Genomic DNA, 19815 nt, shown 5'->3' on the forward strand with positions numbered 1-19815 from the left:
TCTCCATGCTACATTTCTCTAAAAGGGTGCTGCTGAGGTTTACACCTTAGCCAAACCTCAGGCCAGACTCTGTTTTTGGGAGCTCATGACTACCAAACATCTTCTTGAGATGCTAACCTATAACCAAAGACCCCATGTAACTACTTTACCACGTAGTTCTGAAGTTGAAGGAGCAAATGAACAGAAATAAATGTCTTGCTTCCGGAGTGAGCTTGCCAAGGACTTTTCAGGAAGGCCAATGGATTGCTGATTGGAATATGAGTTGTGACAAGTTCCTGTCCTGCCAGGCCCCCCTGCAGCTGTGACGGTGAAGGTTTTACATTGGTCTGATGTAGTAGTGTTTCTGTAACTGCAGTGAAGTCCTGCATGTCTCCGTGTTCTTAACTGCTTGCTGCTGCATTTTGAAATTTTACCCCAGATCTTTGGCTTGTCTTTGGGACTCTCAGCCATTCCTGTGAAGATAAATGACTGTATTTATGATTGGGTATTAGCAGAATTTCATATATTGATTTCACTCATCCTCCCAATTTCTCATTTAATTTTTTGGTAGTATTCCTTTAAGACATGTGGAAATTCTTCATAGTTGTGAGCTCTCTATGATGCTTCTTTTTGTAGTTTTTTTTCACTGTTTTTAAGCTTTAAAAAAGCTCTTCTGTAAACTTTATCCAGACTTAACTAACAATTGCTTCTTGGGTTTTCCTTTGTTGTTATTGCCACTAATAACTTTTGAAATTTAATTTCTCTTCCTTCAATCTCCTACCAAAAAATAACCCAGAAAGTTTTGTAGTACTGTTTTTGAATGATTTTCCCTTTCCTGATTAATGTGTCATTCCTATGCAGTTGATAATAATTTCTATGAGAAAAATGTATGCCCATTTCCTAAATTAGCAAATTGAGATGAATAGCACTTTATTAGTTATCAGTTACTTCAGAATTGCATTTAAAAATACTGGATGAGATCAGCATGCATTGCAGTATTATTGTGATATAGATCATGAAATGTATGAACCAGTTAACAATTAATTTGAGGTAGTAACATGTCCTTTCTTGAGGTTCATGGGAGATAAGTGGAAAGAACAAGAAAGAATTTTTCATAATCAGTGTTGAGAAAAAAAACAGCCACTTTATAAATGTTATCAGGTGTGTAATGCTTGCAATCTGTGTCTCAGCCAAGACAGCAGACAGAGGAGTCACTTCGGTGGAGTTTGACAGCTGGGAAGGGCAGAGCAGGCCATTTCCAGAGCCCATTATCACCAGACTGCCTCCTGTTGGGGTGCCCAGATCTTAGGGTTCTCCAAGGAACCTTTTTCAGAAGCTGTCTACAGATTACCACAACTTTCCTTTGTAGTATAAAAGCGCTACAAGAGTTCAACTTAAGATCCACATCACCAGTTATTTGTAGGCAGGTGGCATCTTGAATTCTGTCTCCTGCAAGATTGAACTTGGGCACGCTGGAGGTAAGCAAGAGTTCCTCTGGTCTGGGAATGTAGCACTAACGGATACCCCCACTGTGGGTCAGAAGGCACTCCTTTCTTTGCAGGTCTCTTGGCTTGGCCAGATGCACACCAGCTCGTATTTTCTCAAACATTCTTTCCCTACAAGGTTCACACGGAAATTGTAGAACAATTCCTTAACCACAAGTTGCACTTTCAGGCCATGATGGTTTATTTCTGAAGCCCTCGTGGTCCAATTCTGAGCCAGCATCGCTTTGCAGAGACAAGCAGTTGCTTGTTCGCCACACAGGACTGTGCCCTCTAGTTTACCAGTTTTGCAGTTCCCTAGGCTGATCCCTCTCAAGTCGCCCCAGAGCCACTTTTGTGGCAGATTCCATTGGGTTTCACAGGGCCTCCTTAAGGAGGGGCGGTGGGAGCCAATCTCCTTAAGCTAAGAGCAATTTGCAAAGGGCTCAGGGTGGGAGCCCAGCCCAACCCTGCACAGGCGGCCCCTGTGACCACATTGTCTGCGGGTGGTTCGCCTTTTCCCAGCTGACCTGCCTGCAAGTGCAGAGATGTGAAAAGTTAGAGACAAAACTGGTTTCTGCGGAGGAGGCCAGCTTTCTTGTGCAGAAAGGAAGGAAATACCGCTATGGGATTTTATTTCTCCCCCCCCCCTCATCCAAAACATACAAAGAGACTCTCTGTCTGTAATGTGAATGTCGACTTTAAATCTTTTAGGTTTGGATTAACTCTGCAAAAGAAAAAAAAATCTGACAGGCTTTCAGATATGATGCAGAAAAAACTTTTTTCCCCTCAATTCATGTGGTTCATTTGTAAAGCCAAAGGCTGGGGCACTGAATAGTGGGCAACCACTTGCTGCCTCATTCATCGTTAGCATCACAATGGTCAGAATTAGCAGCCTCCAGTCTCTCCACCACTTTTGCCTTTTCCACTGGGGACGTTTAATACAAGGTGGTGAGGGCGAGAATAAATCTTCTCTGGCCGCCCAAATTAAACTGTATGAAAATTAAGCTAAATCAACGTGGTATTTTCAGTTTTACCTTCTCCACCAAGAAAGGAGAAAAATGTGTTCATTTTATTTTTCTATTACCTTATTAGAAAACTCCCTTCACTGGAAACAAAACCCACTGCCTTCACAGGCATTCCCTGTTACACAGTTGGTGTTGGTTTTTGCTATTGAGGATGTCAGCAAACGTGCGGAAGATCATGTTTTGCTTATTAAATAAAGTGACTTTTATGTGAATATTTTTTGTCATCTTGGTGTCTAAAATATGGGTGCTAATTTCACGGAAGCAATGTAGCAAAAATTGGTGGGGTTTTTTTGTTTTTTGTTTTTTGGTTTTTTTTTTGCAACAGCATGTTTGATTTCAAATGTAGTCAGAACTCTTCAATTTTAGGTAGCTAACAACCTTAGCATCTTTGAATGGACAGTTTGTGTGTCAGTAGGTCTGTGTTGCTGTAAGAAACTCCTGTAAGCAGGTCCTGGTGCTCACTGGAAAGTCCGTGAAGAGGTTGTCTGAACTATTGTTTAAAATTAGTACCATTTGTATTTGATTGAAATGTTATCTGGGTTAAAAACATCTTGCTGTGTGATGTATAGTTGGATGCAAGTGTATATGTGTTCTCAGACTATTTAATGGAGTTACAATAACACATTTACGGATTTAGAGAGACACTGTAAATTTACTGTTTAACAAATGAACTCAAAAAAGTGAAGCAAATATTTCCATTTTATTTTACAGTGTAGTTCTTTTTAAACTGTTGAGCTAATTAGATTGCAAAACTTTTTGTTATAATCACAACCAACTAATAAAATTTATTACTTTTTAAATTATACAGTCATTTTATTTACAACCTATAAGACTCTGGTACAGCTCTTTGGGATTTAATACAAAGGAATTACTAAAGTTAGTGTTAATATACTTTTATTTGGGTTAAATAATGTATATTTGGTTTGACTTTAACAGTAGCAGGTATACATTGATACAGATCATATAAATGAATGAAACTTAAAATTCGTCCTTCATAATATGAGTCCCAAATAATTGAAGCATGTTTTTATAAATATCCTAATTTGTTTATGCTATGTTCATGGTTTATATGGATGGTTTTTAATATCCTATAATTTTACAAAAGTAAATATTTTTCACTTGCCAGAAATAGTAAATTTAGTTCCCTAACTTCTATTTATTTTATATTTTATCATATTATAGAGAAATTTAATCCATAGTATATTTTTAGCTTGTTCAAAAAGATTGATTGTGATTTTTCCAAGTTGTAAAAGAAAGTTAAGATTTATTACTCTGTTTGACCACAGTTATAAAAATTCATAAAAGAAGATGAAAAAATTTGGAACATGAAGAAATTTTGTTATCATGCATGCTTGAGGGGGAAAAAGATTTATGAAGTGTATGTTTTAGCACATTTGGCTAATAACACAAGTTTGACCCAGATATAGTGTATGTTCTGATGCAGAATTACATTGTTAAAATTGTTTAAAAATCACCTGAAAACAACATAAATGATGCACTTCTGAGTTTCTAAAAGCCCTTTGTCTGTGCTGATTGTTGCAGGCAGCCATGTTGTTCAGCTCTGGAGTCTTCTGGATGGGTTTGTTGTTCATCCCTGTGGCAGCCTTGCTTCTTGACGTGGCGTACAAGGTGTAAGTATGCGTGTGGCTCTTTGCCAGGAGCCATAGGTGCAAGTAACTCTGAGGTTTCACTCCTTTAATGCCAACTCAAGCACAGGGAGTTGGCAAAATAGATACTTAGAAATATTATTTATGTATTTCGTTTTTTGGAACTGAAAGATGAGTTTGTTTCTAGGCAAGTAAAACTTCCAATGCATTCATAATTTTTCAAAATGTCTTTTCCGTGAACTTTTTAAAGATGTTTCCTATTTAACAATGGTATTTGTTGCTTAATTGTACACAAAGAAGAAAAGAATGATTCAGAAATCTGAAAACTAAATTATTGTTGAAGAGAATTAAAGCAAGAAGTCTCGGTATCACCAAGAACTGTATTCTCTGCATCAGAAGAAAGAACACGCTAAGGAGTACAAGTATTTTTTAGAAATAATCCTGAAAACCCATACAGAGTAGAAGGGAAAAAAAATCTGCCATACCCCAATACATCTTTTCAATAGTTGCAAGATGCAGTTGTTTGATTGCCTGCTTCTAGACACATATAAAATAGAAAACGAAAGAGATGAAAACTGTGCTTATTTTTTTAAGGATTTTTTGTAAGTTTTAGGATGCTATCTCTTCCCACCAAAAAAAAAGTATGATTATAGTTCATTCTATTATGTTTACTTGGTGACTGTGAATTGTAAATCTAAACCATTAATTTTAAGATTATTGCTCCTGTCGTACTGGTGTTCAAAATCCCTGTCATGTTTTAGTTTCTGTTGGAAAGCTGCTTGGACCCTGCTCGCTGTTGTGCTGAACAGCGTGATAATAAACCAGGCGTCCACACAAGCATTTCCGTACAAGTCCTTTTTCTGTTTCTTGCAGCATCAAGAGGACCGCTTTTAAAACCTTAGTAGATGAAGTGCAGGAACTGGAGGCCAAATCTGAAGACCCAGGAGCTGTTGTGCTTGGGAAAAGGTAAGATACAATGAACATGCTCTTTTCCGAGTAAACTTGAAGTTATCTCTTACTGGTTTTTGGAAGTACACAGTGACATTGGTATTCATTAGCTGGCATGGAGCCGGCAGTGTTGTTGACAGATTTTGGAACTGAGATTCCTAAACTCTAGTCAGGTCTATCACTAAGGTATCTATAGCCTCAGCCCGTGGCTGATGCTCAATCGATAAAATGGAGTGATAATGCCTACCTCAGAGTACATTGTAAGAATAAAATATCATAAAACACAGAGCGTGATACAGACTCAGCTTAAAACAGTAATACCTCATCAAAATCTGTTTGTCATAGGGCAGACTGCCCTGTGTTTGTAGTTGTGATTTTTGCATTATTGGGAACTGATATAAATGCGTATCATTGATCAAGTTCACTTCCTCCCTGTAACCCTCCCTCCCCCAACCCAAAGGAAAGGAGTCAGAAGACTAATCAAATTCAATGCATTCATGAAGCCTTCTAAAAATTTAAAATATTTGAAAACAGTCTGCAATTTAAAAAACCATCAATAGAAAGACAAGGAGTTGTTCTATTTTTTCTCTTTCATCAGTCTAAAGGGATCCAAAGATTTGTCTAAAATACAGGAAATATTTTCCTCATGCATATGTCACCTTAATCCTGATCGACTGGAGTAGTTGTCAGACTGGGAACTCAAGCTCAGACCTTGACCTGCAGCTCTTGCTCCCTGGTTAGGCCAGGCAGGGTCCTCACACACTACATGTGCCTCTTTGTAGAAGAGGCAGCAATGAAAAGCACTTCGCCTGCATTTCACATGTCCTGTCTCATTGAGTCCCTCAGACAGTCCTGTGCAGATGGAGCGTCACTGTTTTTTTTCCCAGGTGAGGGTAGTAGGACTTAGAGAGGAAGGAAGGGTCCCATGGGCCATGTAAGGCCTGTGGAAGTATTGGGACTGACCCTCCCCAGGCAACCCCAGGTGGTATTCAGGATTCAATACATCTATAGCAGGCTAATGTTTAGGTTGATATGGTTGTGTGGCCTACAAATGATATCATAAATATCCAAAGGCCTTTGACAGAAAAACAATCCCCATCTCTGAGTTAAGACACTGAATTCCCAAGCATAGGAGAATAGGAGTCACAAACTTGGCCTTGAGCCCATGCCTGCTGATAGAGCTTCTGCTCTGAACAATCTACTCTTCCGTCTCCTTCGGCTGCTTTGTCAAGAATGTGCTAGTGCAACACTACCACTAGCCACAAAGTATTGAAACCTCTAAATTGATGCTTCTGTGGATACAATGGGAATGATCATACCTGCTTTTGGGCTGGCTGGCATTCTATTCTCTCTGTCTTCCCCTTCATTAAAATTGTATATTATAGAGTGTTGTGACATAAAGAGTGAAGTTGCCAGTTGAGAGGCCAGCATCTCACATTGTACTGGTTGGGTTCTGACTCTCCTACTTTCAAAGCAGCTCCATGATAAGTCACCTAGGAGAGCAACAGATGATGACCTAAGTACTTGGGTCTCTGCTACCCATGTAGAAAACTCAGATGCAGTTCCTGGCTCCTGGCTTTGGTGTGACCCAACCCAGCCATTGTCATTTATGGGGAGTTAACAGGTACATAGAAGACCGGTCTCTCTCTTTTTCTTCCCTCTTTCTCTCTGTAATTCTGCTTCTCAAGTAAGTAGGTAAGTAAGATCTGACCTCCAAGAGCCTGTTCATGTTTTCTCTTTGTTTTTCTTTCCTGGCAAAGAAGAATTTCAGCTCATAAAATAGTGAACAAAGCCCTTTATCAACACATGTTAGAGAAAGGCCACTGACAATACTACTACTTTTCTTCAAGGAAATATATCCTATTTGCTAATGTCCGTTAAAATCTCACAGTCAGCCCCTCCCTGGGATTCTTGTTTGCCTGGTTTGTAGTAACTTCAGCTATCATAACCGGGCCACATTTCAATGTGAGCACCCCTGGCCGTGAACATGGTACAGGCTGTGATGCATGTAGGTTCTTCCATAAAACAAAATTGGTCCAAGAGCCAGAAAGGGGAGGAAGGAAGTAGATTCTGCCCTGAATGACTCCCAAGTTCTCTGTAGAAAAATGTATCAGATTAAGTCCCTATTGCTGCCCAACTCATTAGCCAAAAATAGCTACTTAGCTTTTCCCAGGAGCTCATGGACAAGTCAGCGTTCAGACACTGCTGAACATTGCTAACCAAAAGCCCTGGGACAGAAAATGTCCGATGGCCCTTGTTGCCTACTAATGTGATCAGGTGGTAATGCAGGTGACCATGGTGGCTTCCTGCTAGATCTCCGAGAACTGGGGAAAGAAAGGAGCTGAGAGAGGAGAAAAATAACAGCGGGGTGGAAAAGCTTCTGTGCTAAACTAATTACATGAAAAGGTTGTTAAGGAATTGCTAGGTTGATTTTACTACCAGAATTATTTTAAGAATCTTGGAGAAGATTGATTTCAAATTTAATATAATAAGAATAATAAAGAATCTTATCTACCTAGTCAAGAGGAGACAGCCTGATTTGTGTATATTCTAGCACTGTCAGATATCCTTTGGTTCTAAAACACCCCTTTATTTGATACCTCCCAGACTTTGTCCATACTGTTCCCACCACACCGGACACCCTCCTACATTACTGCTTTTTCTGGTTTGCAAGACCCAGTTTAAACACAATTTCTCCAACATTCCACATGTAAAATGGATTGTTGGCCTATTACCTGTGTATCTTATGTAAGTTTCTGTTGTTACATTCCTTGCACAGTATCATGATCTGTTTGCTCACCCTGTGGACTGTGGTTCCCCTAATAGCTGTGCTCCCTAACGGAGCAGGCTGCGTTTTAGCCATGGCTGCAACACAACACCAAGCAGTTTCTAATGCTTATTTAGTGGATGAATAAGCAGTCAAGAAAATGGACTGAAGAAATTAATAAATGAGAGGGCAGGTAAAAGCATGGCTGGTTTGTAGGCAGTGATCTTAAAAACACAGAATTATTTAAGTTATATTTCTCAAATTAGGCAATGTTAAAAGCAGCAATTGTTTAATAATTTGTTGTAGAATAATGCAGTTCTTTATTCAACAAATCATGTGATTTGATCACCCCCAATATTTTTAAATTTCACTAAAAACTATTAAACTCAATAGTATGTTATTTGTAAAATACATATGTCAGAGAAACTACATTGTAAACTCTGTGTATTTGCATATTTTCCATTTTCAAAAATTAAAACATGTTTCTTAAAATACTCATTTTTAGTACAAATAGTACAGCGCTTACCACAGTACCCAGAAAATTAGATACATTCCATTAAATTTTGGGAAAGAAAGTACATTTATTCAATCTAAACATATTGCTCTGAGCTATAGATTATAGTAAGAATCAATTTAAGTCTAAAATGTTGGGAAACCAACCCAGATCTTCTCCTAATCAGCTATGTAGCCAATGACTTCTTATTTTTACTTGAGAAAATGATGTATGAGATGTGAAACAATGTTCTTTCCTTAATTGTTATGTGGACATACTCCAACAACGAAGACTAGAACCGCAACAGTTCTAAAATTCAAAATTCAAAAATTTATTTTCCATATGTTTGTGTCAAACATTGGCAAGAAAGACAGGAACCATTTGTCCTATAAACGTAAGGACAATTATAGGGTTTACATAACCCACAATGTAAGAACTTAAACATTTTGTGGCAGATACATTACTTTCTTAGAATATAGATTTCCTGACTCTCATTCAGTATTGCATCCATAAGTTATATGTAACGTATTATTGTTTCTTAAACAAAACCCTCAAAAAATATGAATTCAAAAACAAATGTTTCTTAAAAGTAGTTGTGGACATGGTGGGCTCACTGGAGACAGGGCAATTGTTTTGGGGTATCATGGGCATGTTTGAAGCAGTGCATCTTACAGACAGATATGGACATGAAACTCGTAATTTCTGTTTCTCACTCTGTGTGTGTGTGTGTGTGTGTGTGTGTGTGTGTGTGTGTGTGAGCAGCTCATGTTGTTCAGCCATTCTGTAATACAGTTTTATCCTGGCTTCCTGGGGGCCAGTCTCTTCAATTGGCCCATAGCGTTAGCAGCAAAGGAGAGCAGAGTGGAGTGTCTGAGAATGTAGCTGTGTAGATGGTGATAGGTGCTGGCTCCCAGCCAATCTTTGCGTTGATCACAGTACTGAAGGTCAATTTAACATTTCCCCAAAATAGTGGACAAGAAGTTTTATTGGTAAATGTTCATGTTGAATTTTGTAGCAGCATTACATAGGAGTTGAAGACAGAAATATATCAAATGTGCTCTGAAAACTTTCTCTCTGAGATAACAGTTCTATCCCCAAAAGGTAGGGACAAGCAAGAGAAAGTGATTCCCTCTGGTGTAGAGCTTAGACCTGCTGTGTTTATGGGTTATCCTCCTTCCACCACTGCTACCCAGTACAGGACAGCTTTCCACATGCTGTTCTTTAAACAGCCCAGAAATCAAAGACTCTTTACTGTCTAGAGTTTTATTTTATAAGAGCCCACCCAAATAGCTTATCCAACCTAATATATAAACAAGTATAAATGTACCACTCTTATAAGATCACTGAAAATATTGAAAGACAACACATTCCAAAATATTCTGGGTCTGTAAATTTTTTTCTTATAAAAAAGAAATATTTTTAAACCTGATCTCTTTTTACTCTACCAACTATCTAAGTTGCAGCTTTTAGTATGTTTGAAAATTAGGTAGAAATGTTTAAGTGCTAGTTATTGTGTGATCGCATTTTAAAAACTCAGAATTTGCAAAGCTTGGTATGTAAATGAAAAACTAGACAAGATTAGGCAAAACTACTAGCCAAGAGTTGTGAATAATATGTGGTTTTAGTAAGAAGGTATCTTAGTTTTATTTTTTATTTTGTTAAGCTGTTTGAAAAAGCTGGACTTTTAATGTGCCTATTAATGCATTACCAGTATACTTTATAATGTGACTTGCAATGGTACTGCCGGTATCCACAAGCATGAGTGGCACAAAAGTGCATAGATTTTGAAGTGATGAGTAGTTCCACAAAGGTAGGATAGTCTACAGATACACAGCTCACCAGTACTTACTATTTGTTAAGTACTCTCGTTTGAACAGCATTTGTATCCCAAACGAAAAGCAGGTTCTGAGTAGCTAAGGAAAAAAAAAGAAAACCAAACAGTTTTCTTATTAAAGAGGTGGGATGGGTGCATTAAATTCAGACTCATGTGTAGCAATGGGCATCTTGCATTGAGGTAAGGTTAACTATAAGCCTAAGGAGTAGATGTTTGGTGCAATAGTTAAGACGCTGCTTGGAATGCCCACATACCATGATGGAGTGCCTGAATTCAAGTCCCAGAAGCACTCTTAATTATGGTTTCCTTCCTGGGGGGCAGCAGGTAATGCCCCCAACATTTGGGTCTTGCCATCCATAAGGGAGACATGGATTGAGTTCCTGGTTTCTAGCTTCATTGTGGTGGCTGCAGGCATTTGGGTTATGAACAAGCACTTGTGAGTACGGTCTCTCTCTCTCCGTCTGCTCTTTCCCCTTTCCTCTCCCCTTTCCTCTCGCCATGTCTTCTCCCCGACTCAGCCTCTTCTTCCCCTCTCTTGCTCCCTCCCTCTATCTCAAATAAATACATTTTAATTGGCTTGCTAACTACTTTTTAAGAAAAGGATTATCTTTTGTTTTTTGATGATCTCTGTTTTCTACTAAACTCCCCTCGGGATCTGAGAGGATACTGGTGGAAGGGACCAGCATGTGTGGAGTGCTTCCTGGGTGTCAGCCACTGTGCTAACAAATCTGCAGTCTGTCTGAGAGCTGAGTATTGTCCTCCTGTTACGTAGAAAGGGGTGTCTTTGGTGACCTAAGATGTGGCAGACTCAAAGCTAAACCAAAAAAAAAAAAAAAAAAAAAAAAAGACTCACACTCTGCCGCGATGTGCTACTTTCCAGAGAAAGAGACTTTGGTATTGTTTCAAACACGTACACACAACTTGCACATATATTCACTGGACATTGACTCAAAATAGCTGAGTGAAGGAAAGCTTTAGAAGAACTGTCACAAAACAGAATTCTGTTATTCAGTTCCACAATTCTTCGGTCTGCTGAGTACTGCAGGGCTGCAGTGCCACACATCAGCACGGCGGGCCTGAAACCTGGAAAATGTGTTTGGGCAAGGGAAGGCGGCACAGTGACACGCTGCGCTCTGCAAGTCTCCTGCAGCCCCTTCAGGGCTGGACACCAGAGCCGTCCAGCAGCCCCTCCGCTGCAGGCCTGTTAAGCAAGCCAGACCACCTGCGGCTAAGGCTACACACCTCCTCAAAGCAGTTACATATTTTAGTGTCCCTCAGGGTCCGGGGTCTGTAATGTTAGATCATTTAAAGAGATGAGTGGGGAAAGAAAAGTGACTCAGTAAAAAAGAGGGTCCTTTTGCATTCCCCTTATCCGTTTATCTCCCTGTCAAAAATAAGCTTTACAGCTATTTGCAGAACTGCTAGAGTCTTAGGTTAATTCATTTTCTCGCCTTAATGCATCTTATTCCCAATGACAATAAACTATGCCTAATAAATACTAGTTAACATCTCTAGACTTAAAAAAAAAAACTATATGTGGAAGATTACTGCAAATGTCAGCATTTCTAAATATTTTGCCTTCAGTTTCTGGCTAAATGTTTGTATAGTTCATTTACACAATGAGCTCATTTTGTAGGGGACCTTTTTTTGTATATGATAAAGATTGTTCCATTTCAGAGCCTCCACAAACTGGCAAAATACAGAAGTCACATAATTTATAGCAGTTACACTAAAGCTTTATAGTGGGAAAAACACAGGATGGAAACTTTTCAACTGAATCAGTTCCAGTTATTAAAACAAAATGGCATAAACACTTTCGGCAGCACATATGGATGACTTATTTGCTCCTCACACGCTTAGTGTTCTTCATATAAAAGCAAAGTTTTGTAACTCAACCGCGAGCGAAGTGGCACGATCAGGATTGTTGAGCCCAGTGTCTGTTAAGTGCGCTTCCAGAATTACTCAAACCCATTTATCCAACAAATACTTGAGTCCCTACTGTGTGAGACTCAGTCCAATGTGCAGTGAGCAAAGTGAGGCATTACTTTTTCATTGTGCTTGTAGAAGGTGCACGTGTCATTATGTAGGTTTGTATCTCTGGAGGAAGAACAAATACGTTCCTTGTTATTCACCTACTATCGTTATTTTCTTAAAAGTTAATTTTTAAAATGGAATTAAGGGAACACCTTTTGTCCCTGTGAGAGCCACAATGAATTTCTTTCTAATTAAAAAAAAATCTTTGGAAATTTCTTAGGTAGCTTTTAGGATGTCTTTAACATAACAGAAAATACCATTTTCTACTAAAATTTATGCCAACTACAAAAAATATGCAGTAATTGTTTAATTTTTAACTCTACAAATGCCATAATTAGAATCCATGTACTAAATAAACCAAGCTTTTAGGAGCAAAGACTACTGGATGGTTTTGTATTTTTTATTAATTGTGTTGTGCAGGTTCTATATCATTGGATTTAAATGTGAGTGTAGAGGGTGTGAGGAAATCTGTTTATTAGATTATTAGGAACAAAGCTCCCCCTTTGACTATAGGGGGAAAAAATGGCCTGTCTAAATACTGGAAATGTCATTTGTTGTTTGAGAAAATGGGGTAAAAAGAATCGCTAGGCTAGATTTTTTCAAATGACCTTTTGTTTGAGTCAGACTCTGGCAGTCCTGTGAGCATACTTGGGCTGTGCAGAGCTGAGAATTCGTTTCTCATGTTTGCACCTGCTCCACAGCCTCACCGAGCGAGCGCAGCTGCTCAAGAATGTATTTAAGAAGAACCATGTGAACCTGTACCGGTCCGAATCACTGCAACAAAACCTGCTCCGTAAGTGTCAACATACTCATTTTAAATAAATTCTTTGCCATAACTCTATTAGAACATTTATTAGAGTGGCATTTTGCAGGTATTTAGCTGTTTAACACCTAAAATAAGTTGTCCTTTGCAGCGTGGAATGTAACTGGCAAATGGTTAGAGTCCTCTGGGCACAGTCATCTTGCTTTTACCCAAAGAGAGCATTTTAAAATCTTGCTTAAAGAAAAAGCAATAATATTTTCACATTCTGCGTGTCCTTAAATCTTACAAGAACCAGTAAAATAATCTTGCCTTAAAAGTGAACACCACATTGTTATCTTTTCTACTCGGAGAACTTCCCTAAAGACTCTTCATCTTTTAAGAAGCACAGGGAAACATGTATTTTCCCCTTCAAAAATATTTATGAATATTTAGAGTTGTGAGAAGTCATTAGGTATTTTGCCCCTTTAGCATTTCAAGGATCTGAGGAGGAATATAATATTTAAAGTCCCATAGTCAATTGGAGTTCATAAAATATCTTTAATGTCATATTGTTTCCATATATGATTTATTTTCATTTAGATATCCTTATGTTGAATGCTTTTGTATGTCGTATTTCAAGTGGCCTGTTCTAAGGCTGTGAGTTCCCTGGGGGTCAGCTCTTACCCCACGCCCCCTCTGCCCATGCTGGGACATCTCCCATGGGGCATGACACGTGACGGCAGGAGACTTCTTTTCCTCCTTTAACAGCTGCGTTTGTTTTCATTTCCTCTCCTGCAACTTTTGAATTGTCCACTAAGAATTGCATGTGTTTATGAGGTGCAATAGGATGCTATATATATGCAGACATGTTGGATGATTGAATCAGCTTATTGCTGTGCACCTCCCCTCATCCATATATCATTTTTCCTTCCTTCTCATTCCCAAACAACATACGTAAAAAGATGTAAAAAGAAATGTACATGCCTACTTTACTCCTTTACTTTCCCTAGTGATGATGAAGCAACAAATTAGGGGAGTTGAACTGCAGAGGCTGAGGATTCGGGTGTAGAGGGTGCCTGCCTAGGCTTCTGGGAGGAATTCATAGACTCCAAGCCACAACCAAAAAGCATCCTGTAATTCGTCTTCAACTTGAGTCTGTGTATTTCCAGGACGTGATAAATCAGTGTCCCTGTCCTTTTGAAGGTGAAACAGACACATAAGTTCCTCAAGTTACAAAATGAGGACTCAAAGCATGGACCTTCGGCACAGCAGTTAGGACGCTTTTCTGGTTTTCTGCTAATGGGCGTCCTGGGACATGGCAGGTGATGGCTTGAGTACTTGAGCTCCTGGCACCCGTGTGGGAGACCCAGGGCTGAACTCCAGCCTCCTGGTTTCACCTGTTGCAGGCATTTGATGGGTGAATCAGCAGATGGAAGATTCATTTTCTCTCACCTTCTCCCTCTCCTAGTCTGCCTTTCAAAAAAAACCTTTAAAAATAGTTAAAATGCAAAAAAAAAAAAAGTTTTAAAGTAAAACGACTACTCAAAACTCCGACCAACATTGATTCCTAGCAACTTCATGATGATGATTTCCATTGCTTTTCATTGCAGATGGGTATGCCTTCTCTCAAGATGAAAATGGGATCGTTTCACAATCTGAAGTGATTAGAGCCTATGACACCACAAAACAGAGGCCTGACGAATGGTGATGGCAAGGGGCAGGGAGGCAGGCCCAGCTCTGTCTCCAAGGAGAGCTACAGGTCGTCACCAGTCTGCCAACCCGGTTCATCTGGGTCCACGGGGAAGACAGGTGGATCTGGGCTTGTCTCATGGGTGGACCTGCAGATGCGTGTATGTCATAGACATGAGCACTGTGCGACTATACTGTAACATCATCGCTCTCCGATTTTTAAAGTCTTTGCTAAGTCTTTGTAAAAAGCAGTTGAAAATGACCTTGTATCTCACCAGAGTGCTTTCTCAAATGGAAATAGGTCGGCGTTCTCACACCATTAGACTGTAACTATCAGTTTATTGGCTCTGCCCCACAGTGACTAAGCATTGCAACAACTCTGCAGTGATATGAAGTTAAAAGGGACTCTTGATAACCAGACATGCATGTGCTGAAACTAATCAGCGTGAAGGATTTGACTCAACTTACTGAGCATTTCTGAACGAGGCATTGTTATTACTTTGTGTTTGTGTCAAAAACTGTCTTGATAAAAGTTTGCCAAAGAAGTTCAGGGTGGAGATTTCTCACTCGGTAGTCATTTGCTCAGAAATTTCAGAGAAAGCTTACTTCGAGTCCTGCTGTGAGATCTGCATGCTTGACTTCCCAGTATAAGAGTGATTTTGCAAAATGACCGTTTCAAGGCATCGGCTACTAAAATCTGCGATGTTGCACCTTCGGCCTTACAAATGCTGCTTTGTTGTCTGTCTTGTTGACCTGTGGGAGGGCACCAGTGTTCCCGTGGCTCCGTCACTAACTGCTGATCTTCAAAATTGTGTTTGTGTCTCTGTCACTTCTGGGGACATTTTGTCACCCTTTAAAAATCTAGCTTCTGCTGTAGATGGTGTGATGTCACTTTGTCTTTAAGTTCTCCCTCTTAAGAAGAATAGGCTTACCTATTTATGTGGCGTTTCCCAGTCTTCTGTCTAGGTGTCTGATAACATGTTTGGTAAATGCATGGGCTTCTGTCATGTACACAGGCTCGGCTCTTGTGATGCGTCTTGGTTTTCTCACTTGCTCCCCTGGAGATGCCTGCTGTCCTGGGTAGCAAACTCAGTGTGACTGTGATGGTCCCTGTGCTTGAGACCCATAGTTAACATCACCAATCACTTAGCAAGCAGTTCCTCAAATTGCCCACAGGCTGATTGTTGGGATAAAGCAGTGGTGCACTTGCCGTGTTTTGAAAACACCCATTTAACTCAAGCCTGTACCTTTACAGAGAACACTTGTCGTGCGTGGATTTTATTCGCGTATTTGAAATGAATGTCTAGTTTATCTTCAGCATTTCTGAGACATGTCCTAAAAATGCCTATTTTGCTACCAACATTGAAGAAGAATTGGCCACCAGTTTTCTACACTATTTTTAAAGCAAATATTTTCAGTTAAAAAGAAAAAAGGAATGCTCATTTTCAGATACATTTCCGAGGCTGAAGCAAACTCTTTGCCTTTTTCAGAAGTCCGATTGCCTCTCAGTGGACTTAACCTGCAAATAGGTAGAACTTCTTCTTTTTAACAAAAGGAAAATCATCTGGAATTGAAAGATTTTCTGAATCACCCCTTGAGTTTAATCATTTCGTATTCTTTTTGCTCTTTTGCTCAATCTAGAGTTAAAATTAGGGTGTATATCGTTTCCTTCTCTGTACTTGTGGTTATTTAGTGCCCTGTGTGCCTCTCCATTTTGTACAAATAAAAGATTATAACATACAGACATAATTCTAACCTACAGGGAACAACAAGTTCAATCCTCCTCTTCCCAGACCCTTCCTGTGCGGGGTTCAGAGTGAAAGAGGCATAAATCAAAACATCTGTAAGACCACAGGTGTAGAGTTGAAGGTCATATTCAATGTTCTGAAGCCACAGACCTCTTACCATCCACTGAATGGACATTCAGAGCTGCTTTTCCTGGGCCTCTCAGCAGTGAGAGTTGAGGTCAAACCACAAAACTCAGTCAGCAAGAATGAAGTACACCTTCCGGAAAGCATGTCACAGCAATGCCAGAGAACAGCTGGGCCCTGGACCTGTGGCCTCCTCTCTCCAAAATCATGGTAGTTCTAGCAGAACTGAATTTTCTGACTTCAATATGGAAACAAAGTTTAATTTTTATCTTGAACTGTGGATTATTTCAGTAGAGCTTTTCAAGCCTAAAATTCTCCTAGATAGTAATTTAGTGTCTGACACTGTGATCTCAAAAATGAAATGTGCCTGTTTTAGGCCTTTTTGTTCTGAGGTCCTCTTTTTGAATGATCAAGTCAATCTCTTTGCTTCTCGGGTCAGACAAGAAAATAAGGGATGACCTCCTGGATAAAAATTTAAAATTCATCATTGCAGTTGTATTCACTTTATAATGTTAAATTAGAAATGCTCTGGTATTTTTAAACTTCCTTCATGGGAAGAATGCCACATGACTTTACTAGGATTAGAACGAACAGTGAAGTAACTTTGAAGATATATTTTCTGAAATAAAGGACATAGACCCTTCCCTTAAAAGTCCCTTATAGGGACTCAGGCAATGCTCACATGGTTGCTTTACAGTGTTTGCTGAAATGTCCTGAAAAATAGGAAATGCTACTTAAAGTAGAAAAATCCTCATAATTTTAACATTGAAAAGTGGGAAATTGCTTCTCTCATGTGGAAGAGTAACAGTTGTAGTATTAAGCATGAACTTTCTAAGCGTTTTATATACACATATAAAAATTTATTGATGGTTCACACCCATAAAGATGCTATATTATAGAAGTTATTCGCAGGAAACCAGTGTTTCTCAGGAACATAGCAGATTTAATCTGATAGATTAACTTCCCATCCTCCCATTTCCACTCTGTGCTCAGCATCGCGGCACACCCAATGGAGAACCTTTTGTAATGAAGCTTAGTGAATGTGTATTCTGAAAAGCAAGGAGTGCCATTTACAGGCATGGTATAATCACGACTGGATATAGTGAGTCCTCTGGATTTCTAGAGGGAAAATTAAATTCTAAGGTATCAATTTATATTCTGATCATTAATTGATTTTGCAGTTCAGCATTCTAAATATTCCATGTGCAAGTCACACTGTCATTTCTTCTACCATATGTGCGTTCTCCAAAACTTGCAGCAGTCACTTAAAATGTTCTTTCAGGAAATCAATGCTAGTTAGAAAGTCAGATATGTGTATTTCATGTTTTTGGTTATTTAAAACAGTATCCTAATTATTAACAAGCTAAAAAGTCATTGGTGTTTATTTTTATGCAGTTACCCTTTGATAGTTCCCAGTTTATAAATTATTTCATTAAGTCAATCTAAAATCTTATAAATAATCATTTACAAAATGTATCAGGAGATGACCGACTCATTCACTTCACTATGGGATTCTTTTGATGGATTCTGAAGGTAACACCATACAGTTCAGTGCCTAATAAATGCTTTTTAATGATTAACATTTCTATAATGCCTCTTGAAGATACCGTAGTCTGATTTTTCTCACATTAAAATAACTGTAGTGGCTTGTGGAACTTGGTTATCCTTTGCTGCATTTTAATTAACCTTCAACAGCTTTTACACTGAAATGTAGATTAAATTTTGAGGGAAATAAAATAAATATTTTCCATTTTCATCATGATTTATTTTCTGTTTGAGAGCAGCTGTGTTTTTTGATAGGTTTATGGTTTGCATGAATTAATATTTAAAGTGATCCAGGCCAATGCATGGCTATTGCTAATAAATCTTCATGTTTAGTTCTGCCTTATAAAAATCTATCCTGGCCTACCTGGAATTTAATGTTCAGCGGACAAATTAATTGGTCCTCCACACAACATGTTTTTATAAGTAGATTATTTTATAAACAAATTTGAGCAACTTTAATTGAAGCTTTTGTTTTGCTTGCCTCTAAAAAATGTAACTTCTCAGCAGATAAATCTCCCTGAAGTGGAGACAAACTGAGGTCTTACATTTGCTTATTTTGAATTAGCAGCAGCTCTCCATGGGTTAAGTCTGCTCTTGCTGAATATTTAAAAAGTAAAGTTTTAAGTTTCATGGTTCTAGAAAAGAAGCCATAAATGCATTCAAAAAAAATTAAAAACCTGTTGTCTAACTACTTCAAGTTTCACTTTTCATATTTTTCTAATTGATATGGTTCAAATAGAGGCAGCCCTGGCAGGCAGCTACCATGGGAAACTGCAGTTTTCAGTACAAAGTCATGTCCTCAGCTCCATGCAACACCATTCCTGCTGAAGCTGCTGTAGGCGTTGTGACGCTGCATGAGTGGAGACTCTGTGATCCTCGTGGTTTTCTCAGGTCTGTTATCTTGATGTTCGATGCACTGTGTTTTATAAATAGTTGTTACAATTGAGTAATATTCATTTCTATGCAGTGTTACGTGTCTTTGGCCTTTTGTGAATGTGCATGTTTTAAACCACAAATTTCAAACATTTTGTTTGCTAATTGTTATTATAATGAAATAAACTTTACCATTGCATAAAAGAAAGTTGTTGAAGCTTTGATTGTTAGTTTTAGAAATGATATTGCCATATCAAATCATTAAATCCACATTCTGGGGAGATATTTCCATCTAAGAACTTTTATAACATATTTTTATTTGCAACTCCAATGACATACACATATCACTTTGCTTTAATCCAGCTACGTGAACTATGAAATGGTGTGTATCAACTCTAATAAGAGGTGTTGTTTTGGTGAGTAATAAATTCTAATAAAAAAAATCACTGCATTTTTTAAAATCTCTTTTCAGTGAAACCCCTCAGTATGGATTGAAATCAGCTTGCAAGTAAACAACTAATTCATGGCGAATGGATCCCTAATTCATGGATTCACTAATTCATAGTGAATGGATCCCTTAATTTTTTTTTTATTAATGTTATGCATTATGTGACAGTTTCATAGGCTCTGGGAATCCCCCCACCCCTCCCCTCCCCTCCCCCCTGGTGGATTCCTCCACCTTGATGCAGCATTACAGTTCAAGTTCAATCAAGATTCTTTCCTTGTAAATATATACCAAGCATGGAGTCCAGCTACTTATTGTCCAGATGGGTTGAACAGTTTTTTGGGGAGACCATTTCTGGTCCGAAGTCAGAGCTGGTATAATATCATCACAGTCAATTAAGAGTTCCAATATAACATCAACAGCAATTTGCAATATTATGGAATTGACATGGTTTTGAGTAACCAGTATGTTAAAAAACA

General features: G+C 38.7%; 1 protein-coding gene across 3 annotated transcripts in view; it reads left to right on the plus strand.

The window, feature by feature from the left end:
* ATP8A1 (ATPase phospholipid transporting 8A1) overlaps positions 1–14864 on the plus strand; it is a 221276-nt gene extending 206412 nt beyond the window's left edge. For all 3 annotated transcript variants that reach the window (XM_058670152.1, XM_058670150.1, XM_058670153.1), the window contains 4 exons: positions 4031–4119; positions 4969–5061; positions 12873–12964; positions 14524–14864. In XM_058670152.1, the coding sequence (XP_058526135.1) occupies positions 4031–4119; positions 4969–5061; positions 12873–12964; positions 14524–14621 (372 nt within the window). In that variant the 3' untranslated portion in view covers positions 14622–14864. The remainder of the gene's footprint in view (positions 1–4030; positions 4120–4968; positions 5062–12872; positions 12965–14523) is intronic.
* The last annotated feature ends 4951 nt before the right edge of the window (positions 14865–19815 follow it).

The sequence above is a fragment of the Ochotona princeps genome, chromosome 11 (assembly GCF_030435755.1).
Source record: "Ochotona princeps isolate mOchPri1 chromosome 11, mOchPri1.hap1, whole genome shotgun sequence".
NCBI classification, from domain to species: domain Eukaryota; kingdom Metazoa; phylum Chordata; class Mammalia; order Lagomorpha; family Ochotonidae; genus Ochotona; species Ochotona princeps.